Source organism: Lynx canadensis, chromosome D1, assembly GCF_007474595.2.
Source record: "Lynx canadensis isolate LIC74 chromosome D1, mLynCan4.pri.v2, whole genome shotgun sequence".
Classification (NCBI taxonomy): Eukaryota; Metazoa; Chordata; class Mammalia; order Carnivora; family Felidae; genus Lynx; species Lynx canadensis.
This window is the reverse complement of record NC_044312.2, coordinates 8,729,934-8,757,197: the sequence shown is the minus strand read 5'-3', so window position 1 is coordinate 8,757,197 and position 27,264 is coordinate 8,729,934. Positions and strand designations below refer to the sequence as shown.

Below are 27,264 nucleotides of genomic sequence, written 5' to 3'. Positions count from 1 at the left end.
AGTGTCCAAGTTTCCCTAAGCATTCTCTTTATCTTTCCCAGTGCCTTCTAACTAAGTCTCAGGTCCATTATGAGCATGAAATCTGTGAATTTAGGTCAAGAGATAATGGTGGTTTCAATATTAGGTTCTAAGGAAGATTAGGTAGAAATTGTCAAAAATCGATTTCAATGCTAACTTAAAGTAGATTACCTTCTGGGTCCTTGGAGATAAATATTAATTGTGTTAACTCCACTTAAGTGTAGTACTTCCTGCCTTTTTTTTTTTTTTCCAGTTTAGTTAAGGGTCTGTTTTTAGCTAGAGTTTTTCAATTTTAGCCAGAATACAAGGGGAAATGATATGAACAAACTTTTAAGAAAGGAAATTTAGGGGCACCTGAGTGGTTCAGTTGGTTGAGTATCCAACTCTTGACTTCAGCTCTGTCCTTGATCCCAGGGTCGTGGAATCGAGCCCCATGTTGGGCTCTGCACTGTGCATGGGGCTTGCTTGCGATTCTCTCTCTGTCTCCCCTGCTGCCTCTCTCCCCTGCTCATTCTCTTGCTCTGTAAAAGAAAAAAAATTTTTTTAATTTTTTAATGTTTATTCTTTTTTGAGAGACAGAGAGCTTGAGTGAGAGAGGGTTAGATAGAGAGAGGGAGACAGAATCTAAAGCAGGTTCTAGGCTCTGAGCGGTCAGCACAGAGCCCAATACTGGGCTTGAACTCCAGAACCACGATATCATGACCTGAGCTGAAGTCAGACACCTAACTGAGCCACCCAGGCATCCCAGAAAAAACATTTTTTTTAAAGAAATTTAACTAACCTTTGCTTGTAAAGACTAGAAAAACTTGTAACCATTCAGTTGGAAATATGCTGAAAATTCCTCCAATTCCAGATTATAATTTTTATGTGCATCTCTCTCTCTTAAGGTGAAAGTTTTATAAATATTTTAATAAGTAATGTGTTTTAACCTTTTGTTCATCCACTCAAATCTTTTTGGAAGTAAGGAAGTTATAAATAATAAGTGCATTAATTTTTTAGTACAGCAGTAAATTTAAAGTTAGATTTTTGATCCAAATGTAATGCTCAACTTAGAAAAAAAATATAGATAGTTTATGGCCATTTGCTGCCCATAAATGCAGGCATAAGGACTAATACAACACATGTTTCCAGAGCCTTTGGGGTCACAGGTAACCAGCCATCTTACAGTCTCCTGCTGTAGGCACTGAAGTCACAAACAGTGAATAAGACACTCTTTGCCTATGATTAGTGGAAACTGTCCTCTTGTCATAAGTACGGGAGCTCTCATAAAATTTAGGAAACAAAACAACAAGAAGTCCTGTGTGGTTTTTATCTTTCTAGATATAACAACAACTTTAAGATAAAAAATAAAATTAAATTAAGTGACATGTGGACAGCAAGCTGTGTGGACGAAGTGGGAGAAGGCAACACCAATGCCCTGAAATCGTTTGTCTTGGGCTGGCCCACGGTGAACTTCGTGGCCACTTTCAGGTAAGAACCATAGCGTCTGCTGTATTTACATGTTAAATGCAGTCAACTAGGTAATTTCTAGGATGAAAAAGAAAAAGTTAATCCAATTTTGTTCTATTGATTTTTCAAAGGGAAATATTTTATTCTGATTTATTCTGAAGTCATCTTTTGACATGCCCCCAGTAAAGACACTCGTATGCCTTGTGTTTCTCCCCAAGAGCTTCTTATTAAAATATGTGGAGAGTAATGGTAAATAGAACACTGGAGTCCTCTATCTTGGTTTGACCAGTGATTTTTAGAGGGGCTCTGCTGAAAGACCTCGCGGCTATGGGAGAGGAATAGAGGCTCACGCAGAGACCGCACTCTCCAACCTCCCCTTTGCTCGTGTTCAGGTATTGTTTTACATAGTGAGCTTTTGACTTGATCTTTTCAACCCACTGAAATAGACTTTTACTGAAAAATTGTATAGAATCGTCCAGTTAAGCTTGAATAACTTTTATACTCCCAGATTTTCTAACGAAATAGTTTTTAATGATAGAAATGAAATTAATGTTGTGAAATAATGGGGGTACCTGAACTGTACAATCAGGTTCTGATTTGGCATAGAGATGTGACAATCAAAAATGAATTCATGACCCAAGAAGTAAAAGTTAGTTTCCTAAGACTCACCCTGTGACTGGGATGGGGATGGAGAATGTATAAATAGAGAATCTTTGTACTCTCAACCCGAACGTGCCACATTGGCACTTCTCAGGTCCAGGTGAGCATACCAAACCTCACACCTGTGATTTCGAACAGCTGCACCCTCACGTCTGGTATTTGTTTTACACTTAAAGAATTGGGCTCATCACATGCACACGTTTTTCTCTTGGTCTCTTCTCTCCCCTCTACCACCAGACACGTCAGGTATCATCCTAAAGCCAGATAACTCAAAATTTCCAAGCTGTTAATCTTCTAATAAAAAACAGGCATGTCATTAAGTTCTATTATGCATTATTGGCCTACCACAAGATTTTAAGAACTTACTTGGAAGAAACATGTGTGTATGTCATTGTCTGCATATCTTCTTTTCCATGACAGATTTCTCTAGATAGTATCATTTTCCGTTGCCTAATCTCCTTGGAGTTACAGGTGAAAGGAAGGGATTTCTAGAGAGGGACAAGACTACATGAGGTCTTTAATTAAGAGGTTTTTATGAAACTTGTTATAAGAAGAAGTACAGATGTATAAACAAGTTTTACATATGTTGTATTCTTCAAAAAGTATAGTACCTTACCCAGAAAGATTAAGGTTAACATGACTAATGATGTCATGTGCCCCTTGATAGAATGTGATGAGAAGAGCAGGTCACCGTTGTATTATCCTCGTCAAAACCCATAGTCCCAGTCCAAGCATGAGATGAACATCAAACAAGCCCAGATTGAAGGATATTCTGTAGGTTAAGCTGACCAACACTCCTCCAGATTATCACAGCAAAAAACAAAAACAAACCAAAAAAAAACAAAACAGGAAAAACTGTCATAGACCAGTCACTAAGGAGATGTGATAACTAAATGCAATGTGTTATCCTGGTTTGGGTCCCAGAACAGAAAAAGGACATTAATGGAAAAACTGGTAAAATCTGAATAGTCAAGAACTTAGTTAATAGTAATGTACCAGTAATGGTTTCTTAGTTTGACAAGTGTGCCATGATACTATAAGAGGATAACTTTAGGAAACTGAAACTGGTGAGAGGTATACAAGGACCCTCTGTACTATCGCAGTAACTTTTCTGAAAGTCTAAACTTATTTCAAGTTTAAAATAGTATTTAAAATTAAAAAAAGTTGTGTTGACGAGTTCTGTCCCTGATACAGCAGACAGAGTGAGGTCTTAATAGACTGACCACCATACAGATAACAACTCTAAACTCTGAATAAAATACAGACAACAACCACCTAAAGGGTCTGGAAAGTGAACAAAAGTTGGCAGATTTTGGAGAGGAATTGAAACTTGGAAGGAGGCACCAGCATTGGGTGAGTTTCCCATGTTTAAGGCATTGGCCTAAGGGCAGGCTACAGTCATGTCATGGTGCAGGGCAACTAAACTGACAGAAACCCCCAGTCTTTCTGGCTGAACAACCAGAATAAGAGCCTGAGTCAGCCACAGCCACAAGATCGTGAGGGAAGGAGTCTCAAAAAGGATGGCACCAGAGAAGGGAAGGCTCACATTTTGCGGACAGACTCTACCCAAGTCTCTGGCTGATTGCTGAACCAACATGCATGGAAGAGACTCAAAACAGCTTGAATCTGAGGATCAAAGAATGGAACCAAGGTTCTGTTCACCACAAGTAAGATAGAATTTGCAGCTTGAGTCTAATCATGTTAGTTACCTGTTAATAACAAAAACACCAATACTCTTTTGCAAATATAACAGCACTCAGAGTCTCTAAAACAAAATATTCATAATGTCTAGAATACAGTATAAAATTTCTTGACATACAAGGAATCAGAAAAGGGAAAAGGTCACCAATAGAGGCCAATCCTGAGATGATCCATATGTTGGAATTACCCAAAAAGAACTTTAAAGCAACTTTTATATTGTGTTCTCTAGCTAAAAGGAAAAAAGCCAAGTGAAATGAATGAAAGATTTCTCAACAGCGAAAGAGAAAATATAAAAAAGAGCCAAATGAAAATTTTAGAACTGAAAAACCGCAATATCTTAAATTAATAGTTACAGAATAGAAATGAAAGGGGAAAGAGTCAGTGAATTTGAGGATACATTGATACAAATTGTCCAATGTGCAGAACAGAGAAAACAAAGACATTTTTTAATGAAAAATGCACCAGAAACTTGTTAGAAAATACCAGAAGATGTAATACACATGTAATTGGAACTCCGGAAAAGGAGAGAAGGGAAATGGGACCAAACAAATAGTTGAAGAAATAATGGTTTGGAAACATTCCAAATTTTGTGAAAGATACAAATGTACAGAATCATTGAACCCCAAACAGGAATATGAAGGGAATTTCACTTAGTTATGTTATATAGACAAACTGCTATAAACCAAAGATGAGAGGAAATCTTAATAGCAGCCAGAGAAAAACAGCACATTACATTTAGGGGAGCAATGATTTGCACCACTGTGGTTTTTTCATCAGAAACTTGGGCAATTTCAGAAGACAGTGGAATGGAAATGGAAAACTCTCAAACTAGAATACTATGTCCAGCAAAAATATCCTTCAGAGATGAAGGTAAAATAGAGATTTTTTTTAACTCTAAAAATTTATTCCAGCAGAACTTTGTTCCAAAAAAAAAAAAAAAAATGCTGACAGAAGTTTTTCAGCCCGAAGTGAAATGATATTGGAGGGAAGGTTGGATCTTTAGGAAGGGTTGAAGAATGCCAGAAATGGTATATATCAAATAAATATTAAGAAAAATCTAGGTCATGATCAGTTTAAAATATCATCAGGCTAGCAGCTCAAGAAGCAGTCTCTCCTAGCCAGTCACTATAACGTCTGTAAAGAAACCAAAAGGTAAAGACTGATAGTTTTGAAATCTAGGACTGACAACTGCCAGAATCAGTGAGGAATTCCCAGTTGTGTCAAGTTAGGGGAAGAGCCAACACTGAACTTTTCATGCTTTACCTTAGGAAACAGAGTACATCATCACATCTCAAAAAAGACCAGAAGGAATTTCCTATCTCTTGTACCCTGATCCTCAAACCTAGGATCTATATCTACCAGAAAAACAGGTACCGTGCCTTGATATTACAGATAACTACACAGTAATGAGAACATTATTCAAAAGACACAGGAAGTACTTAAATCTGACATGGATCTATCTGTCAGAAGAATCAGAGGAAGAATATTTTAACTTAAGCACCTAGTATGGATCTCAGTCTATAAACTCAGGTAGTCAAGAAAAGCCTGTTTATTTATAGATCAAATTAAAACTCACCCTGAGCCTCCATTTGCCAGACTGTTAGGAAATCAAATTTTCTTCTTTACTGGAACCCTGTTTTCTTAGAGTAGAACCAGAATGCAGGAGGTTTCTGTGATGTCTTCCAAACAGATGAAAGGTTTTGACCTTTGGTCTGTTGTGGTCACTGCTGACATTATCTTTTTCTGTGCCCAGAGTTGTCCTTTACATTCAGAGATGCTCTGACTCCTTGCCGAGTGTGGGATGCAGCTGTTTTCACGGATATAAAAACTTAGGAACAGGCCTCCCCAGTTACTGCCAGCAGTCATTTCCTGTGGGGTCTTTCTCTTTCCTGAGGCACCTCAACCAAATAACATCCGGGTCCCTGTGCACTCTCAAGGATAACAGAGTCTGTCCCCTCCCAAACTTGAGAGAATCTGTCCAGGCTGCCCTGCCATTTCTCCTTCTCTAAGATATAATTCTTTTCTCCTCTTCTTGCTCTTATCACATGAGCTTAGGTGTTTGTGAAACTCTGAGATAACTTTGTTCTTATTTCTGTAGAAGTGCCAGAGATTAAAAATCACTGAAGAAAGAGAAGGTCTGGATTCTTACACAGGCTAGGTGAAGGGGAAAACACAGGAATACTATATAAATCAATCTCAGTGAGTTAACTTGCACACTTCATAAACTGTTCATTTTTGAAGTAATTCATGCTGTATATCCAAACAATGGAACGCAATACAGCAGTGAGAATGAATGTCCTAAGAACAGTAATATACCTAAGTCTCAGAAACATAATGTGGAAGGAAAGAAGCCAGACACAAAATAGTACATATTGTTTGGTTACATTTATAATAGAGAAAACAAAACTATCCAGTTCTGTTAGAAGTTAGCCGCACACAGAGTCTTCCCGAGGTTTCGTAATCTGAATTTCAATCACACAGGTGTGTTCACTTTGTAAAAAATTTTCAAGCTGTACACTTAAGCATTACATAGTTTTTTCTGTGCCTTTCATGTCAATAAAAAATTAAAAGTTAACAAAAAATACCAAGTGTTTTAAAGGGGCAATTTTCTTTAACTGCTTTGAAAAAAGTTCACAGGTCTAAGGAAAACTCACCTGTTTTTCAACACAGTTTTTTGTAAATAAGTCTAAGATTTGACACAAATGAACGTAGAAAATGTTCTGTTTAAGAAAGGTGAATACATCAAAAGGTTGTAAAGAATTGTGGGAGATGGAAATTGTATGGTCAGTGGTAAAAGAGATGTCATACACTTTCTGATAACTGATCTTAGGAGGTTGCCGGTGGAGAAAATTGCTAAGCAACAGAGTTAGAAACAAATTACAAATATTTGTTAAGTGTATTTTTCTGGAACAGAAGAACTAGGGTTTCCAAGTTTGTTAAGAAGATTAGAAATATGACTTTACAAGATAGTGAGTAACAAGACCATATAGAAATAAACATTGAATTATTTCTTAGCTTAAGAATTAAGCTAAGCAATAACTTCAGAAAAATTATTAATAATGATTTAGTTGTAAACTAATTGATCTTAGAAGATTATAGTAATTAAGGATACGTTTTATGAGAACCAGTTTGCTAAATTATGCTGTTTACATGTATAAATACTTCTTTTCCTGACAGGAAACTGGTTTCTGGCCCAAGATATGTCCATCAATATGCCAAATTTCTCTTTAATTGAGCATACTTTATATTTGTGTAACAAAGCTGCAAAAACACTCTGAGACAACTAGCCCCATTTTACAGATGTGGAAACAAGCTTAGAGATGAGAAGTGATTTGCTCATGATCAGATAGCTTGTGTATGTTTTTGACCAGCCAGGTGTTTGGATTCCAGATCAAATTAGACTTATACTTGCAAAAAAGCCATTAAGTGGAAAGTGGCCCTGTCTTGGATCTACTCAAGAGGTTTTAGTAAAACTGAACTCGACCGTACAGTTTTTCCTGGTGGGGATTTTCCGGCTGAGGACTCTCCAGAACGCAGCTCTGTCAGAGTTGTGGGAGTATGTGGCTGCCCCAGCGACAGGCCACTCATAGTTCGTCTGGAACGACAGTCTCAGATATGTTAGCATAAATGTGTTGTGTGTTTAATTTTTCTCTCCTATTTTCTTTGATTGCAGTTCTCCAGAACAAAAGGACAAATGGCTCTCTCTCCTTCAGAGGTATTGTTTCCATGTGCATATTTTTAATCTTTAACTTGTAGTTAAAAGAATTAAATTCTTCTCCACAGAGATATACCCCAAGCTATTCCCCTTTTTCTTAGTAGAAATTATTCATTTGTCCTCAAAATAAACTATTGTGTGAACTGTACACCAGCTACTACTTACTGTAAATAATCTCTTCATTACATGTATTCCTTACTTCCTAGGAGGGAGAACTGAGGTCTGGTTAGATCATTCTAGACAGAAATTAGTCCATAATCTCTCGCATCTCCCGAGCCTACCATTTGGAGCTAACAGTTTCCTCAAAGCGTGTATTAAGGTTCCAAATATGGAGGGTTTTCTGAGCACCTCAGAACTCAATTAGGATCTCCACCTTTGAGCATACAGACGAAAAATGGTCAGCTTGAGGTTCATCTCTTATTTCTATAACCCTTCCCTCCCTTCTCCCCTCTCTGCCTTCCTAAGGGAAGATATACACTCAACAAGAGAGCTAAATGAGAATTAAAAGGCCACTGTCTTAGTTTGGTGCAGTAAGGTATTATATATGTTACTGTACTTGTCAGTAAGATTCCGGGCCTCTCCAGAGAAGGTAGGAAAACTTGGAAGATGAAACACCCAGAGGTGCCTAAACCTGACTGTGCTCCTCAAACCTCAAGTGAAATAGATCCCCCATTCGTTTTGTGCCTGTACCTAATGTCCTGAGAATTTTTTTTAATGATCTTTCAACCCATAATGCAATCAGATTCTGCCGAATCTTTCCATCTGTCTTTTAAAAAATAGCATATAAGTATACTGAAAATATTAGCAAAATAGATTGATTTTAAGATAAGCCATTAGCGAAATCCATCTGACTCAGTGTTGTTTTGGGCTGTCGTTGCTTTTGATTAGATACATCAATCTAGAGAAAGAGAAGGACTACCCGAAGACCATTCCCCTCAAAATCTTCGCCAAGGACGTTGGGAATTGTGCCTACGTAAGTGTTTCTAAGCCAGAAAATTAAATTCCAACTCCCTGCATAAAGCAGAGCACTGTGGATAAAAACAGAGACAGGCAAACAGATAGACAGGCTATGTTTGTGCTATGGAAGGTAGGCATTTAGAAGTACCGTTGTGGGGAAAATGCATTTTTCTGGGTATATGTATGTCTTTGTATATGTGAAAAGTAAACCCTAGAGAAAGAGAAGCAAGAGAAATTCCTATTCACAACAGTGTTTAACATTTACACTTGGAAAGAATATTGGTTGTCAGATGTCTCTTTCCTCCCTCTGGCATTAATGTTTCTCTGGATCCTTTCAGTAGCAGCTGCAGCAGCTTGTAGTAAAGCCATTTCCACAAGGATGTATTTCCTATTAGTATTAAGCAATTTTTTTCTAACCTGTCACTTCTTAAGTAGAAGGTGGTTTGAGTTTTTCATTCTCTGAGTTTTTAGGGATTGAATCCATTGGCTTAATAAATGTATGAGCTGGGAGAGATGACATTTTTAAGGGATCAGCATGTTCCTACCCCACAGTTTTTATCATATTGGTCAAATAAAAATTAAGTCTACTTATCCCTCGTTATTATGTAGAATTTGATGGCTAAAGATAGAGAATAAATGCCAAGATGCTATATCAACAACGAATAAAATGGACACTTGTGGATATTTTTATGACATTGTGCATTGCCATACTTCACAACAACTCTACATCACACTGGAAAAGGATGTAGTACAAAATAGTTATGCTTTGGCCAAAGGCCAATGTTATGCAAATGTTCTGACTTGAGTGCCAGATGTCACTGCTTGAGGGAAATACTCAAATTTTTACGGTGTGAAACACAGAGATCTACTATAGCAAAGTAGCAAAAAACAAACAAAAACCCACCTTCTGCCGGTCTTGATTTAATTGTTGTGGCAATTGGTTACATTTAGGATTTTCATGGAAAATCCCCTGCAATTTTTTTTTTTTTAACATTTTCAGTATATGGAAAGCATGTATTTGACAAAGGACCAGAGTCCCACTCTTTTTTGGAAGAGAAGACAGGAGATGTCAGGTTGGGTGCTCTGTGTTTATCAACAGTACCCTGGTTAACTCAACAATGATATGACACACTATCCTTTGCTCTCTGAAGTTGCTTCATGGCAAGAGTCTCCTCTCAGGGAGGCCCGGCTTCCAGAAAAAGTGATTGCCACCAAAATAGGCATGCATGTATGGAAAACATTCTTTATCCTCGGCCTTTAGTTATACCCAACCGGTCAGTGAATTCTGCTAACGTGGTGGGGGGGAAAAATCCACATTTTCATTTTTGTCTGGTTTTTTTATTTGTTTATTAGCCAGAGAGGACTATCTGCCGAAATTCATTTGTTTTGTCTGCCACAAAGGCATGCAAGGGAAAACACACATCTTACAATTACTGGGGTTTTTTTTATAATTACTGTTTTGAACATATGTCTAATATTAAGAAAAATCATTATCTTAGAAACCAGGTACATTGGGAGATAGTATTACAGGATAGATTGTTCACTTTACAAAAGACTTCATGAGAGAATTTCTTTAAAATTTAATTTAAGGATGGGTTTTTGGACTGAAAATTTTTAAAGGCAGATGCCGTTCATGAAATTATATCTCAGGTTAAAGTCCAGTTTGCAAAACATCTGTGCCACTCCAGTAGAAGACAGACACTGGGATTGGTGCTCAAAGCCCTGCCTGTTGGGTTCTCAGACACTTTTGCATAATCCTTGGAGTTACAAGGAGCACAATTTGAAATCAGTTGGCAAACAACTTTCAGAGGCAGTTTGTCATGTTGAGTAATTGGCTTATAGAGAAAGAAAAATACTGTAATGGAAGGATAAGTGGTGAGTTGTCAGTGGATTTCACTTTAGCATTATTTTTATATCATTTTTATTTTTATGGGATTTTGTTTCCATTTATACTACTTATTTGTACCGTTTAAGCCCTATGGGGGACACAGCCCTCATTGCTGATTCATCTGATAATTATAACACATAAGTCCTATGTGCATAGTAAATATTTCTTTTTTGATAGCATAGCGTTGTCCTATATTTAAGTGTCTTGGAATTGTATGAACTCTATATAGAAATCTCAAAATCTTGTTAATCCCTTTTCTGTTTGCTGCAAACTTTCTTTCTATTTTTAAGTAGTAACTTCTAAATGTAATTTAGCACAGAGCTATTCCGGATATCCTCTTCAGTAGCAGAGTTGATAACAGAATTGAGCTTTGTGAAATTTTCAGTTCTAGACCCACTGGTTTTAAGGCCTCTGCAGATTTCAACATTGGAAATCCCAGTAGCCACAGTGTTTGACATATAGAAGGTGCTTCAAAGAATAGTGGTTTTAAAAATTCTAAACTTGAAATGTCTTTGTGTAGCCAGTTTTTATTCTGATTTTACCTCCACTTTTTGCCATGTGGAGAAAATGACAGCAGGACCCACACCTTGTCAAACCCGCACTGCGGAGCCCGCGCTCAGGACACAGTGCGAAGTGGCGCAGCGCTCTCCCTTCTTCGTGACGGGTTGTGTGAGGGACGCGATGCATCGACCAACCTGTCTAGGTCCTTTTTTGTGGCTGGGAGGGTAGTCCATCTACTCTCTCTCATATGTAGTTAATCTTTTTCTTTCTTGTTTAAGGCCTTCTTTTTGGTGAGCCCCGTATTCCTTATATTAAGAGAAATAGGTGTTTTATCAAAAGCCATAATATATAATGGAATGAAAGTAAATGCATATCAAGGGTTTGTTTTCTACTTAAGTCATGTGCTTTACGCCGTCAACACTTGAAATCGAGAGATGCCTTTGGGTAATCATTTCACAGTACTTATTTGTTCACCTGATTTAATACCCTTTATTTATAACTATATTTCTCATTTCTTTTTTTTTTTTCCTGCAGTCTAAAACAATAACAGTAAGGAATTCAGATACAGCAAATGAAGTTATCAACATGTCACTACCAATGCTAGGGATAACTGTAAGTTACTCTCCTACATACTCTTAGTGAAAAACAAACTTTTTATTCTTTAGGTTCATATAAATATTATCCCTTTCATCATAAGACAGCTGATTACTGGCAATACCTAATTCATGTTTTGTCCCCCCCAAAATGGAGGAAATAAGGACAGGAAAGCCTTACTATTAGATGCTCCTCTTATACTGCCGTTGTAAAACTTACCTGAGCTGGAAAGCATAGTAAGATTAGACTCTACTGTTAGAATGATAATAATATGTGTTTTTATTGTATATGCTGTATACATATTCAGTTGGGGAGTTTTCTTGGTATAAGATTCTAATGAGTAAGTTCTAACCTCCTTCACATGTACGTGTCTCTCTACGACTGTTCTTCTCTTCTCTCCTTTCCTGGTTCTTCTCCTCTACCTAATTATTCTATTATCCCAAGATTCCATCAGTCTTAGGATGGTGAATTCTGAAGGATTTGTTCTGTAGTAGAATTTATACATGAAGAACACATAGCTAGAATCAATGTTCACTGACTGCAGATCCAGAAGATGAGTTGGCTGGTACCTCTAATGAATTGGTAAATTGAAAAACAAGCTTTGAGAGGGGCGTTAAGGAGGACACTTGTTGGGATGAGCACTGCACGTTGTAGTAAGGGGATGAAGCACTGACTTCTACTCCTGAAATCATTATTGCACTTTATGCTAACTAACTTGGATGTAAATTTAAATAAATAAATAAATAAATAAATAAATAAATAAATAAATAAATAAATAACTTTTAAAAACAACAAGCTTTGAATCAGATCCTGGATTTAAAGAGCTTTAGTGTGCATCCCGCATCTCCCCTCCATTTTACTTTTAGCTTCTGCTTTTTTCTGTTTTGCGGGGCAAAGGTGAGTTTTTGAAATTTAATTAATGGAGAAGATTGGCGTGTTTGAGGATGAGGTAGGGAGAACACTGGAAAATCCTCGTCCTCTCCGCCCTGCCAGTGTATAGACCGCATACCGTGGGCCTTGTGTTAACGGGAGTGACTTTCAGAGGGACGGACACTAGAGGAAGCACTTGAACAACACCACTTCTTGAGTAAGACTGTCTACGAACATGAAAGCGCGGTGTTACTGTGCTGCAGCATGCCAAACGTCTTAGATGTGTCACAGTCTTCTAAGCTGCATTTCAATTCACTTGGACACAGTGCTATCCTACGCCCCTAGGCACTCAGAGAAATCACAATTTAGGGTAAGAGATCTCATTTATTTTAGTCACATTTAATAATATACTTAAGATATGATTAGATTTATGTGCACTGGGTAAAGCTGGCGCCTCTGCATTGATTTTTAAGCTCATGTGTTTATATCTTGGAATAGTTTAAGGGAAGGGAAAGGAGATTGATTAGTGACAGGATTCATTTTACTTATGCTTTTCCTTTGAGAAAAGTAATCCATGTCCTGAGACCAAAAATATTCCTATTCATTATAATTAGGAATGGAGGCTATTTGGTTATGCTCTTCAAATGGGTTATTGCATATTTTCAGATACTACAAAAAAAAAAAATAAAGGATTTTTATCAGATTGCCTGCCGTCCCTATTTGCAATAAAATTTTTTAAGTTGAGAATGGGGAAGGAAGTGACAAATAGGGTAGAGGAGGGGGCCAGAAGTAATTCTCCACATCCAGGACCCTCTATTATAAAGTCAGAACGTTGATTTTTAATCCAAGGATAAAGGCAAGAATATTGAATATTGCCAGTCTCTTCTAGCTTCATTTAGAACCTTTGTCCTTTATCCTGTCCTAGAGGATGCAGCAAAGTCTATTGAATTTGGTATTATTTCTTTCAAGTGAGATTTTTAGTATTGCTGGGCTATAATTCTGCCCGTGAACAATTTCTTTGTGTTCTATGACTGGGCCTGTTCTCTAGAATTCTTGTCCTTTCTGTATCCAGGACTGGACTTGCCCAAAATAAGACCAGTGTAGACTGTGCCAGCCACCTATCTCCTCAAAGCCTCTTGGTCATTCTCCTTCTGCTCAGAAACTGCTGAGCTAATACAGTCAGCCCTTGAGATTTCACTTTTTCATCACAGACACAGCATTGTTGTGGCTTTCTGGATAACGAGGATGTCTTTGCAGGGGCATGTTGGAGATTAAGTCCAGTATTTTCTGAGAAGTCCAGAGGCATGGCAGAAGTCAGGACTCTAATGAAGAGATCAGCCTTTTAGAAAACTAGGACATTTCTTTCTGCTTTGTAAAGGGGCTTATAATTTTACGTTCTGTGGGCTACCCATAACCATAAGGGCTTTCTTCCATTGCAGTCTATGGATCGCTGGTCATCACTAGGAAGAGAGGACAGGACTGCTGAGTCCTCTGCCAGGGATGAGACAGGAATATGGATTGTAGGAATTAGCATTGCCATCTTCAAAAACTGTATTCACCCCCATGAACTTGAACAGCATTTATATTGTCCCCATTTTTTCTCCAAACATAAAAATCCACCCCCAAAATATGTCCTTATTCAGTTACCAAACATGACAGAATTATTGTTAATATTTTTATCTCCAAGGGCTCTGAGAGAGATTACCAGCTTTGGGTCAATTCTGGCAAAGAAGAGGCACCATACCCACTTATTGGTAAGTTTCTTCAAATATCTAAGATAGGATTGTGTTTTAATTATAATTCTAAGTGTCTATGAGAACTGGTCATGGAGTCCTGAATTTAAGTGCCATCAAATATTATATCTCATATATATAATATTTATTCATTCATGCAGTAAATACCTATCAACCATTTCCTAAGGGCTAGGCAAATAGTGTCTCTTCACTCAAGCAGTTAATGGTGTAGGTGAGAAGAGAAATGTAAATTTCTCTTTGTTTTGTTTTTTTTTTTTTACTTTACAAACACCTATTTTGCAAACCTTTTTAAAATTTTTTCCATGAGAAAACAACATGTATTGGTATTCCTTTTCCCTATATATATTTTTCATCTTCAGTTCTTGAATTTCCTGTTCCCTTTCCCCCCTACTACATTGCCTCTGTGGAAGACCATCTGTAATCCAGTCATGCCTCTTAGTTGATCAGTGAGTATTCAACACCTGCCCTGGGCATCCTAAAGAAAAGGAGATTAATCCATTTAGAGTCCTAAAAATATTCACTGACTTGTAAGCGAGCTACTACTTCAGTGCTTTGCTATTTCTCTAGACAGATTTTCCAGCATTTGTTCTGAGGAATTATTGGAAGTGAATAGGTTACATCTCACCTTGTTTAAATCATTTAGCTAAAAAAAAAAAAAAAAAAAAAAAAAATACTTCTTTTTTGTTTGTTTGTTTGTTTTGGGTGTTTTGTTTCTGTTTGTGTTTGTTTGCTTTGAGGAGGAGAGCGAGGGAAGGACAGAGAGAGAGGAAGAGAGAGAATCTTACAACCCTGAGGTCATGACTTGAGCCAGAATCAAGAGTCAGATGCTTAACCACTGAGCCACGCAGGCACCCCCGCTAAAAATACTTCTTGATCAGTAAGGTCACCCAGTGTGGTTTAACAGAAATAGAGCAAATAAAATAAGGGACAGTATCTGTAACAGATCTTGAGATGATAACAGTAATAATTATAAGGATGATAATGATTTCTGCCAATAAAAAAAAAAATGCTTACTAGCTGCCAGAAAGTGTGCAGAGCATATTATATGCATTATCTCATGTAATCCTTTCATTTACCTGGGAGATCACTGCTTTCTAATTCAGGATGTTTCAAGTGATCTGAATAATCTAAAACCAACATATTCTCAGACTTAAAGTAAAGCAACCTGTCATGCACATAGCTGAGGATAAAATTCACTGCATTTGTTTTCTTTTTTAATGGTGTCATTTTTGTAAAAATCAGCAATGAGATTGTGATTTAAAATCAAATAAATAATTGTTTTAATAAAAATCTATTGATTAAAACTATTCGGATGGTAGCTTTCAGGCTTAAAACAGCTTCAAGCTTGATTGCTAACTCGCACTAAATAAATAAATAAATAACCAACCAACCAACCAACCAACCATGGGACACGATTTAGCAGCGATTCTCCATTGTATATTTCAGTGTGCCTTGGAAACTTCGGTTGTAGTGTAGCTGCTGGCTACTCGTTTTTTGGCCTTAATCCGTGGAAGCAGCTGTAGAGCTTGATATCATTGGAACATTGGTATTACATGCCTCTGCTGGATGGACAGGGAAGAGGTCACAGGGTGACATCCAGTGATAAATTAGAAATAGAAGAGAACTTATTCTCTGTACTTAAAAAAAAATAAAAATAAAAAAGGCAGATCTACAGCACAGTGGAACTTGAAGGTTTCAGTGAAGGAAATGCAACCACCGAGAAGACTAAAGAGCAATCAGATGTCCAGGATTTAGTTTTTGTTTGCCATTTCCTCTTTGAATCCTGTTTCTGTGTTTCTAATACCCCGCAGTCTTCCTTCTGATTATTGCCTGTGAACACTACCCTCAGAGGGCAGCAGTGGGAGGAAAGCATAAATCACACAAACCAGTCTTAATGCTCTGAAGTAACTCTGATTATATAAGTAATAAGAAGTGATGAAATGTCTTTTTCAGACAGACATCTTGTGTTGAATAATAGCGATGCTTGAAATAGATAGTCCTTTGCTCTTACTATTTGAATAATATTAACCATTAAAGTTTACTTATTTGATCCTTATCGCTGTGTGATTTTTTAATCCATGGATTTAAGGGTGAGAGATGTCAAGGATTTGCTGAGGATTTACAGATACGGTTCGTGTTGAAGGAAAACTAGAATACCTTTAAATATTCTCAGAAGCGAACATAGGAAAAGTCAACATCATGCAACTCACAAGCTAATCTGTGCACTCCAAAGAAGATATTCTTTTAAGATTCTTTTCCCTTTGCTTTTTTTTCTCACCTCCCCCCCCACCGCCCCCCGCCCCCAACCACCTGCTTAAAACTACTTTGATAGGGCCACCTGCATTATGCTGTGGTCTCCAAGCGTAAGAGCGTGCTTAGTGATCATTCAGTCAACGAAAGGATTCTTTATTCCCGAAGTCCCAGGAGCAAACTGCAGTGTGGTGTAGTATGTGGCACACATGTCCCCGGTGCCCGTCAGCCTGAAGTCTACATTGAGGTTTTTCTCTGTGTAGGGCATGAATATCCCTATGGAATTAAAATGAGCCATCTTCGGGACACTGTGCTCCTGACACAGGGATCGAAGGACAGCAGCACGCCGTCCGGCCTCCAGGAGTCCTTCCTCATGGAGCAGCTGCCCCGAGAGCTGCAGTGCCAGTTCATCCTGAAGCCCAGCCGCCTGGCCGCAGCCCAGCAGCTGAGCGGTGAGTTGCTTCTCCTCCTTCGCGGAGCCTGTTTTGAGCAAAAGTTTTTATTCTTGAAAAAATGTCAGTACAAAGGCAGAGATCCAAACTTCCAGCCAGATGAGGTATTTTTTTTTTCTTTTGAATTTGCTAAGTGTTTTGAAGGGAAAGATGGAGTTTTAGAAGATAATTTTATAAATCAGCAGTAGGCGTGTACTCAGCAGTCAGCAGAACAGGCTGTTCCTTCTGTCTTCACTGTGCTTTTCCCCTTTAACCTTCTGCTCGCTGCAGCGTCAGAGGCACCGGGCAGTGGCTCAGGTCCTCACTGCCTTCTTTGTACTGTAACACATCACCCTGTGTGGTGCCCCTAACTGGTCACGTGATAAGAGGGAGTCCGTCAGTGACGGGGCTCAGGAGACTGTGGATCTTGCTGTAGATAAGTATGTGAAGACTAAGGTGATCTGCATGGGAATCTCTCCCTAGTCTGCTAATCTAATCTGCATTCCCTGTCAACGTAGCCATCTCTTTCACTCACCCCATAATACTTTAGAATGATAAAAGTGATCTTGAACACATGAGGCCCGTTACTTACCCGAAACCATGTTTGAGCTTTAAGCCCTCAGTCTGAAAGCTAGGTTGTATGGGAAATAGAAGAAAATGCATCATACAGAAAGTGTGAGTGGGTGAGCAGAAAGTTGGTGCCGAATTTCCGTAGACACCTTTGTCCCTTTGAACCAGCTGGGGGATCGGGTGAACACGGCGACTCTTCTGTGTGCATTCCCCCACACAGGCACGTGCCCCCTGTCCCTCTGTGGTGGTGACCAACCTCAGACTTCATACTCCACTGAAGCCCTCCATCGGGGGCTGCGCCATCTTGCCAGCACAGCTGTAAAAGCCTAACCTTGCGTGTGCGCCGGCCATCTTCCCTCCTAGGATGGTAAATTGAGCTTTGGGGACTCCAAGGCTGTTTCCTCACATCTTTGGGCCATTTTGAAGGGGTATCGTAGAGACGTCATAGTTTTCCATCCACTAAAACGTGAGCTCTGTGAAGGCGGGTATTGTGGTCTGTTTTGTTATTCTCAGCACCTGGAACAGTGCTTGACATACCTACAAGTAAGTGCTCAATAAATATGTGTTGGTCTTTAAAGATGCAAAAGGAATGTCGCCTCTATAAGCTGAGAAGAATATTTCGCTCTTCTACCTTAATACTCAGGTTTTTCAAAATTATTTCTCTGTGTCCCTTGTCACTTTCATTTTAATTAGTTTGACCAATAATCAGGAGTCAAAAATCCTAAGGGTTTTACCCAATTTTGCCAACGACTTGCTTAATTAAATTGTAGGCACTCTGTGCTTATTAATCCTCTGTTTCTCCTAATTGGAAGTTAGGATAATTGTGGTTACAGCTATAAGAGGATCAGAGATGGAGTAATTATAGACCAATGGTGCCAACAAAGCTGGGCATCAGAATCACCTGTGCAACTAAAAAGTTACGGTTGAACCAGTGCTGTATTTTTTAACACATAAGATTTAGAGCTACAGCTGCTTTGGAAACCACTAATTTAAATCAGGGTTCAGCAGATTTTTTCCGTAAAGGGCCAGATAGTAAACTTTGCAGGTCAACAAAAAAAATTGAGGAAATTATGTAGCTACTCATGTGACAAGAGAGAAAACAAATTGCCACTCATTTTTATTGATGATAATTAATATATAGTAATAATTGAGTACAATTTCATGTAATACAGGTCTAGTAATGAGAAGAATTGAATTCTTTTGGAGGAATAACCTTTTGCATAATTGGAGCACCAAGGTCATCATAATTGAATGCAAAATGTTCTGATCTGTAATGAGATTTTATATATTTTATCGTCTTTGAAAATATCTTTTCACATAGGTAGTTCCAAGTACTACTTTCATTCTACTAGCATATGATTTTAGTTGCATATATTCCCCTCTTCGAAGGCGTTTGTAGAATTTTGATATTTGTCTTTGAGCATGTCACTGTAGATGAATCACTTCCAATTGAAGATGGGGCAGAAGCTTCTCAATGGCACAGTTAAAGGATCTTGGGAATCTGGAAATTTCCTTTGCACTTGCATTGAGGTTGGTAAAATAGCACTGCAACTGTAGTTGGAGCTCAGAAAATATATCTGTTACCAATGTGTGTGAGAATGGAGATCTTGCTTCTTTAACTTCTGATAGCACAAGAAGGGGAGAAACAGCTTGACGTTACTCGTGATTAAGTGTCAGTTGTTTTCAACATGAAACTTTCAGAAGTTTTATGTCTAAACACGTTTTTGCCTTGTAATTCATTAAGAAACATCATCCAATTTGCAGCAAAAACTAATTTCCAAAGCCAGTCACTACTAGAAAAAATCTTCTCTTTCATAAAAATTTCAATCTCAGCCGTGAGCTCAAATCTCACTATAAAACTTTACCCCTGGTGAGCCATTGAGCTGCTATGTGATAGCACAGGTCAGGCCAGTCAGCTTCTGTTTCTGACAGAAATTCACAGAAATGGCAATGGGTAAGTCCAGGAGAGCGAATGAAGTTTACTGTTGACTCTGCTGGTCCAGTAATCCATGATGGATGCAAATACTTCCCGTGCGGTACTGCTGATGAATTATACACTGAATACCGCTGGTTACTAAACACTTTACATTTTCACAAGCTTTGCAAATTTGTCAAATTACATCTTTTTTCTGGAATCTGAAGATTCCACTTGAGGTTGTACTGAACTATTATTAACTTTTCAAATTCTATGACAGCATTCTTACCTGTAGTTGTTCCTTGCAGACTGTTCAAGGCTGACACCTCAGTCACTTCAAACGAGGCACTGACTTCTCAAATAAACAACTGAACAGTATTGGTAACATCTGCCAACTAATCAAGAACCAAGGAAAGTCGCTCAAAATAATTTGCCTTGTTTTTTAGTTTCCTATTAATGTTACTCCGAATGTTCTCAACTATTCAAGCAGCTGTTCTCACCAAAAAGGCTAATATCCTCAAGTGTAGTTTCTGTGTACACATCTCTTTGTCAGCTGCAAGCACACAAAACTTAAGCAGCTGACCCCTGGTAAATGGCCTTACCTGCATCAATGAGCCGCTGAGAAACGGACATTTTTTGGAGCCTCATTTTTTTTTTTTTTATTTTTGTGAAGAAATTCTGCAATGCTGAGATATTTCATTTAAATATTCCACATTTTTCTACTCATCACTTTCTTCTGAGTTGGGAATATTGTGCTGAGTTCCTAGTGTGATTATGTCAACATATAGTATATTCTTTTACCACAGCTGTTATATCCTTGCATGATTTATTGCAATAACGCAGTCATCCATACTGCTCTGTGCCTTAAAAGCTCAACACTAGACATGACAGGTAATAAAAAATTAAAATTTTACAGTATCATGATACCCAAGGCACTCAAAATATTATCCACATGTAAATGTGTCATTGCAGTTCGTTGTGTTGAGCAGCAGTGCAAAGCATCAGTGAGAGCCCCACTGATGGCCTTTGTCACAACTACTAGGCTGCCATTGAGCATGACGTCAAAGCAGCCATGGACAGTACATAAACGAATGAATGTAGCTGTGTTCCAGCAAGAATTTCATATAATTTTTAGGTGTCACTGAATGTTGTTGTTCTTTTGATTTTTTTCAACTTTCAAAAATGTAAAGACCTTGAAGGCTGTCCAGAAAGAGATGTAAGGCCAGATTTGGCCCATGGAGCATAGTTTGCTCCCTCAAATGTAGAATTTTGTCAAGTGCATTTTCCACATCTACTGAAATGATGATATGACTTTAACTCTTCCTTTTGGTGATGTGCTGTACCACATTGATTGATTTGCCAATGTTGAACCATCCTTGTATCCCTGGAATAAGTCAATAAGGTGTATGATCCTTCTAATGTATTGTTGACTTTGGTTTGCTAATGATATTCTTGAGAATTTTTGCATCATGTTCGTTAAGGATATTGGCCTGCAATTTTATTTTCTTGTGTCTTTGTCTGATTTTGATATCAGAGTAGTGCTGGCCTTACAAAATGAGTTTGACAGTGTCCTTCCTCTTCTATTTTGTGAAAGAGTTAGAGAGGGATTTGTATTAATTCCTCTTTGCATACTTGGTAGAATTCACTAGTTAAGCAATTTGGTCCTGGACTTTTGTTTGTGGGGAGGATTTTAATTACTGATATTATCACCTTACCAGTAACTGTTTAGATTTTATTTTTTTTCTTAATGGATTTTATTTTTATTTTTATTTGAGAGAGGGAGAGAGAGCATGTGAGAGTGTGGAAGGGGTAGAAGGGGAGATAGAATCCCAAGCAGGCTCCATGCCCGGTGCAGAGCCCAATACAGGGCCCTATCCAACAACTGTGAAATCATGACCTGAGCCAAAATCAAGAGTCGGATGCTCAACTGACTGAGCCACCCAGGCTCCCCTGGTCTGTTTAGATTTTCTGTTTCTTCCATTATTCAGGCTTGTAAGGTTGTATGTTTCTAGGATTTTATCCATTTCTCCTAGGTTTTCCAATTTGTTGGTATGTAATCGTTCACAGTAGTCTCTCATGATCATTTGTATTTTTGTAATATCAGCTGTAAGCCTCCTATTTCATTTCCAATTTTATTTATTTGAGCCTTCTCTTTTTCTTGGTGAGCTAGCTTAAGATTTGTTAATTTTCTTTATCTTTTCAAAGAAGCAGCTCCTGGTTTCAGTGATTTTTCTCTTGTCATTTTAGTCTTTGTTTCATTTATTGCTGCTCTGATCTTTGTTATTTCCTTCCTTCTGATAACTTTGGGCTTTGGTTGTTCTCCTTTTTCTAGTTCCTTGAGGTGTAAGGTTAGGTGGTTTATTTTAGATTTTCCTGTTTCTTGGCATAGGCATTTATTTCTACTAATTTCCCTCTTAGAACTGCTTTTGCTGCATCCCGTAAGTTTTGGTATGTGGTTTTGACCCATGTTTTTCAGTAATTTTCAGTTTGTTTAATCTTCATGCATTTGAATTTTCCAGTTTTCTTTTTGTAACTGATTTCTAGTTTCATACCGTTGTGGTCAGAAAACATGCTTGAATATGACTTCACCTTCTTAAATTTGTTAAGACCACTTTTGTGGCCTAATATATGATCTCTCCTGGAGAGTTTTTCCATTTTCACTTGAGAAGAATGTGTGTTCTGTTCTGTTTGGATGGAGTGCTCTGTATGTATGTATGTGAAGTCCATCTGGTCTACCATGTCGTTTAAGGCTAGTATTTCTTTATTGATTTTTGGTCTGGATGGTCTATCCATTGATGTAAGTGGGGTACCCCACTTTACAATGTTATTTCCTCTGTGGATTGATCTCTTTATCATTATATAATGACTTTCTTTGTTTCTTATTATAGACTTTGTTTTTGAAGTCTGTTTTGTCCGATGTGACATAAGTATAGCTTCTCCAGCTTTCTTTTGGTTTACATTTGCAGGGAATATCTTTTTCTATCACTTCATTTTCAGTCTGTGTATGTCCTTAAGTCTGAAGCAAGTCTCTTGTAAGTAGCATATAGATGACTCTTACGTTTGTTTTTTTAATCCATTCAGCCACTCTGTGTCTTTTAATTGGAGCTTTTAGTACATTTACATTTAAAGTCGTTATTCATAGGTATGTGCTTATGGCCATTTTGTTATTTGTTTTCTGGCTGTTTTGTAGTTCCTCTGTTCCTTTCTTCTTTTCAGCCTCTCTTCCCTTTGGTTTGATGGTGTTCTTTAGTGATGCCTTAGTTCCTTTCTCATTGTCTTTTGTGTATCTACTGTAGATTTTTGCTTGGTGGTTACCATGAGACTTACATGCAACAGATTTATAACATTCTAGTTTAAGTTGATAGTAACTCAAGTTTCTAAAGCTCTGCATTTTTACTCTACCCTGCTGTGTTTTGTTTTTGATGTCACATTTTACATCTTTTTATCTTGTGTAACCCTTAACTAATTATTATAGTTTGTTATTTTTACTACTCTTGTCTTTTAACCTTCATGTTAGCTTTATAAGTGATCAATCCACTATCTTATATGTTTATTTACCTTTACCATTGGGAGTTATATTTTTATATGTTTTCAGCTTGAAAATGTCCCTTTAACTTTCTTGTAAGGCTGATTTAGTAGTGATGAACTCCTTTAGCTCTTACTTTTCTGGAAGACTGTCTCTTCTTTAATTCTGAATGATAAGTTTCCTGTGTAGTATATTCTTCCTTGGAAATTTTTTTCTTTCAGCACTTTGAATATATCATGCTACTCCCTCTAGCCTGCAGAGTTTCTGCCGAAAAATCTAATAGTCTTATGGGGGTTCTCTTGTACATAACAAGTGATTTTTCTCCTGATGCTTTTAAGATTCCCTCCTGGTCTTTAAATTTTGGCATTTTAATTATTATGTGTTTTTGTGTGGGTCTCTTTGGATTCATCATATTTGGAACTCTCTAGGATTCCAGGGTGTGGATGTCTTTTTCTTTTCACAGCTTAGGGAAGTTTTTAGCCATTATTTCTTCAAATAAGTTTTCTGACCCTTTCTCTATTTTCTCTCCTTTTAGGAATCCTAAAATGCAAATATTAGTTTGCTTGATATTGTCCCACAAGTCCCTTTACCATCTTTAGTCTTTTTTTTTTTTTTCATTCCTTTTTCTTTTTGCTGCTTAGATCAGGTGAGCACCTCTGCCTGGTCTTCAGGTTCACTGATCCTTTCTTCTACTTCCTCTGGTCTGTTGTTGAACTCTTCTATTGTCTTTTGTTTTGTTTTGTTTTGTTTTAAGTTTATTTATTTTGAGAGAGAGCAGGGGAGGGGCACAGAGGGAGAGAGAGAATCCCAAGCAGGCTTCACACCAGCAGTATGGAGCCTGACACAGGGCTTGAACTCATCAACCATTAGATCATGACCTGAGCCAAAACCGAGAATCGGACGCTTAGCTGACTGAGCCACCTAGGCTCCACTACTGTGTTTTTTTAATTCAGTTATGATACTCTTCAGCTCTGTGACTTCTGCTTAGAACTTTCCTGTATTTTCTGTCCCTTTGTTGAAGTTCTGTGTGTATCCATTCTTCTTCTGAGTTCAGTGAGAATCTAAATGGTCATTACTTTGAATTCTTTATCATTACTTACCTTCACTTCATTAAGTTTTTTGAGGTTTTTTTCTTCTGTCTGTAATATCTTCCTGTGTTTCTTCATTTTGCTTAACTCTCTGTACAAGTTTCTATAGATTAAATTCTATACAACTACTTCTCCCAGTCTTTAAGTGTCGGCCTTGTGTAGGAGATGAACCTTAACATTCACCCCTGCCCTGGCTCTTGGTTGTCTCTAAAACCTTTGTGATTGTCCAAGCAGCCTGTCTTATTGTCAATAACTCCCAGTAGTTGAGGGTGTGCCAAGACCAGTCAGTGTTCCAAAGGGGGAGGATCTCACTCAGCACCTATATTTAAGCTGATTGGAAGCCAGACCTCCAGGCAGCAGCTTTTAAAGAATGCAAATATATGCTGTCCTTTGGGACCACAAGCATACAACCTGCTGGTCCCTAAAGCCAGGCCATCTGAAGGTGTCCCCTGGGCAACAGTAGCAAAAGTCAGGGTTCCAGATAAAAGTATAAGCTTCTTTCTGGGAAATACCGGTAATCTATAAAGAGGCAGAGGGGAAGTGCAAAAATGTATCCACCATCCTGTGTTCCCTGAGAATACCTTCATGGCCTCTAGATGTGTGCCAAATCTGAAGCTTGTCCCTAAAGCTGAATCTTCAGGACTGGCAAGTAGGCCTCGTTCACAGAAATGATGGGGGTGTGTTTCAGTCTGCTGTCTTCAGTGCTCTGGGTGTAATAGTCTGCCAGGAACCATCTGTGATTCTTACAGTTTCATGAGACATAGGAATGCAAGTCACTGTGGCCTCCAATACCAGGCAGTTATTGGGCATCCCCTGGGTGAAAGCCACAAAAACCTGTCAAAACTGGTCACCAGACATGTGTATCTCCAGGAGAGGAAGAGCATGAAAATGGCATCCACTGGCTGGAGCAAGGCAGACGGGGAGTGTAAAAACAGCACCTGCCCAAAAAAGCGGAAAAAAAGGAAAAGGAAAAAAAAGGAAGGGAGGGAGGGAGGGAGGGAGGAAGGAAGGAAGGAAGGAAGGAAGGAAGGAAGGAAGGAAGGAAGGAAGGAAGGGAGGGAAAGGAAGGAAGGAAAGGCAAAGGGAAAGAAAAAGAAAAAGAGAAAAAGAAAAAGAAAGGGGGAAAAAATGGCACCTGCCAGCTTTAGTTAGGCAGAGGGAGAGCGTGGAAGATGATGCCCACCCACTGGAACATAAGGATCATAAAGATGGCACCTGCTGTAAAGGGAACTGTGTGTGTGTGTGTGTGTGTGTGTGTGTGTGTGTGTGTGTGTGAAATATATATACATGGTACCTGTTAGCTTTAGCAAGGCAGAGGAAGAGCAGGAAGCCTCCATCCCTGTAGAGTGTCCCGGTGGGTCCCTAACCCTCAGACCAGTGCTCTAAAATTAGGAAATGAGTCTCTTACAGATAACGTATGGGTGCTTTACAAAGAGCCGCTTCTGCACTGGGCAGTGGGGCCAGTGAATCTGCACGTGGGCATTTCAAAAGCCATTCCTCAGTTGGGCACCGCCCTGTGGGTATTGTGAGTGTAAGCCTTAGTGGTCTTCAAAACCACACATTTTGGGGACTCATCTCTCAGGTGCCAGTCTTGAAAGCTGGGATGCCTCATGTGTGGGGTATAAACGCTGCACTCCTCAGGGAGAAGCTCCAGATTTTGAATTTCCTCCCAACTGTGGATCACCATGTCAGTGGTGGAGTTTATGACAAGGTTGTACCTCAGCCTTTACTACCCACTTTGATGTGGTTTCCCTCTTTTTCCCAGTATGAAGGCATTGCTCCAGACGTTTTTAGGTTTCTTTAGAGGAAGTTGTTCCATATCTAGCTGTAGACTAGTGTCCCTGTGGGAGGAGGTGAGTTTAGGACCTTCCTATGTTGCCATCTTGCTAGATTTCTAACTAAGGGCTCTTTTAAATTATTTTGCTATAACAATTTATAAGCACAGACTTTTAAGAATTGTAATTTTTAACATTCAGATCCCTAATTTAAGCATGAAGAAACAATAGCTTGGACATTGCTGGGATTGTTCAGTAAAGCTCAATCTATTCAAATTTAGTTTGCTCTACAATTACATCTCCCTTATATTTTTTATAGCAATCGCATGTTTTTTCATCAGCCTTTGACGTTTAGAAAGTAAGAGCTATGCATTGAAATCTCTGCAAGAAAATAAACTTTATAATGAAAATGTTTTTCTCTCGGTCCCAGAGTGAACATGAACTCTGAAATTGAATGTTGTACATAACAAAAGACATGGCCGCAGCTGAAAGTATTTATAATGAAGTACAGGACTCCATTTCTGCTTTATCCTCTGTCAACACTCATAGGATAGCTGGGTATATAACTTCATGGTGAAGCATTTTTCCTAAATGTTGGAAAGCTAAAAAGTTAAATAAATCTGAGAGTTTTAGAAGTAACAAAAACAGGTTAAATGCAAGGAAAGTACACTGAGTACAACTACTCAACATATATGAACATACATATTAAACAAACATTTGCAGATTGACATTGGTAAACACAGGACCCCCCCCCCCCCCGCCCCTTCCTGGGTTTAAGGATGGGTTTGGTTTCCTTTTCTGTTTCTTTAAAATGTTGAAGGTTGGGAATGTCAAGGCAGGAAGTGCTCTGGTTAAGCAGAGTCTGGTATTCCTTTCTGTCTGCACATTCCCAAAGGGTGTTTCACTAAATGGATAATGGAAAGAGGAGGGGGTCCTCTTTGTGGGGCGGAGGTGGAGGACTTTGCAGTTTTAATCAAAACTGCTGTGGCCCATACCCTTGCAAAGCAGTACTTTAACATCCATTTAATCCTCTTGACAAGGCTTTGAGTTGTAGGTCATAAGGTTAAGTAACTTGCCCAAATAAATATCTGAACCAGGAGTCTCCCTGGGCTCCTGATTCCAGAGCCACAGACCTTCACACCTGAATATCTGTACACTGATGAGGCACTTACTGTATTCTAAGGAAGCCAGCGGTGGATGATGGCCTGAGGCCATTTGGTAAGATGTCACTTGTATGATTGTCTTCCCACAGTTGGCTTTTGTGGTATTTGGTTTTAAGTTGGTTTTTCTGAGGACATAATAGCCGAACAATATAAAACTCTTCTAGAAAACACATATTTGAAATTAGTATTTGACACTTACTACCTTTTCCACCCTGAAAAGACAGTCCCCTTTAAATGTCCCATTCTTAGGCAATGTTGAGCAGCTGACCATCCTCTGTGGTAGCTTGCTCGGCTATGGTGCCCTGCAGCACAGTCGGGTGACTGATCGCCGCGCACTCTTCCTGGAGAAAATACCGTCCAATGTTGTGTGGGCACCACCTGAGGGTTCTCCCGCCTCAGACCTCTGTTCTCTGAGTCTTAATCACAAGCCGTTTTGAAT

General features: G+C 38.6%; 1 protein-coding gene across 1 annotated transcript in view; it reads left to right on the top strand.

Annotated features, from left to right (window-relative positions):
* The window catches only part of ARHGAP20 (Rho GTPase activating protein 20), a 127,412-nt gene that overhangs the window by 84,224 nt on the left and 15,924 nt on the right, over positions 1 to 27,264 (top strand). Inside the window, exons 4-9 of the mRNA XM_030333172.1 lie at positions 1,339 to 1,488; positions 7,502 to 7,543; positions 8,432 to 8,516; positions 11,424 to 11,501; positions 14,041 to 14,107; positions 16,621 to 16,809. Coding sequence (XP_030189032.1) covers positions 1,339 to 1,488; positions 7,502 to 7,543; positions 8,432 to 8,516; positions 11,424 to 11,501; positions 14,041 to 14,107; positions 16,621 to 16,809 — 611 coding nt within the window. The remainder of the gene's footprint in view (positions 1 to 1,338; positions 1,489 to 7,501; positions 7,544 to 8,431; positions 8,517 to 11,423; positions 11,502 to 14,040; positions 14,108 to 16,620; positions 16,810 to 27,264) is intronic.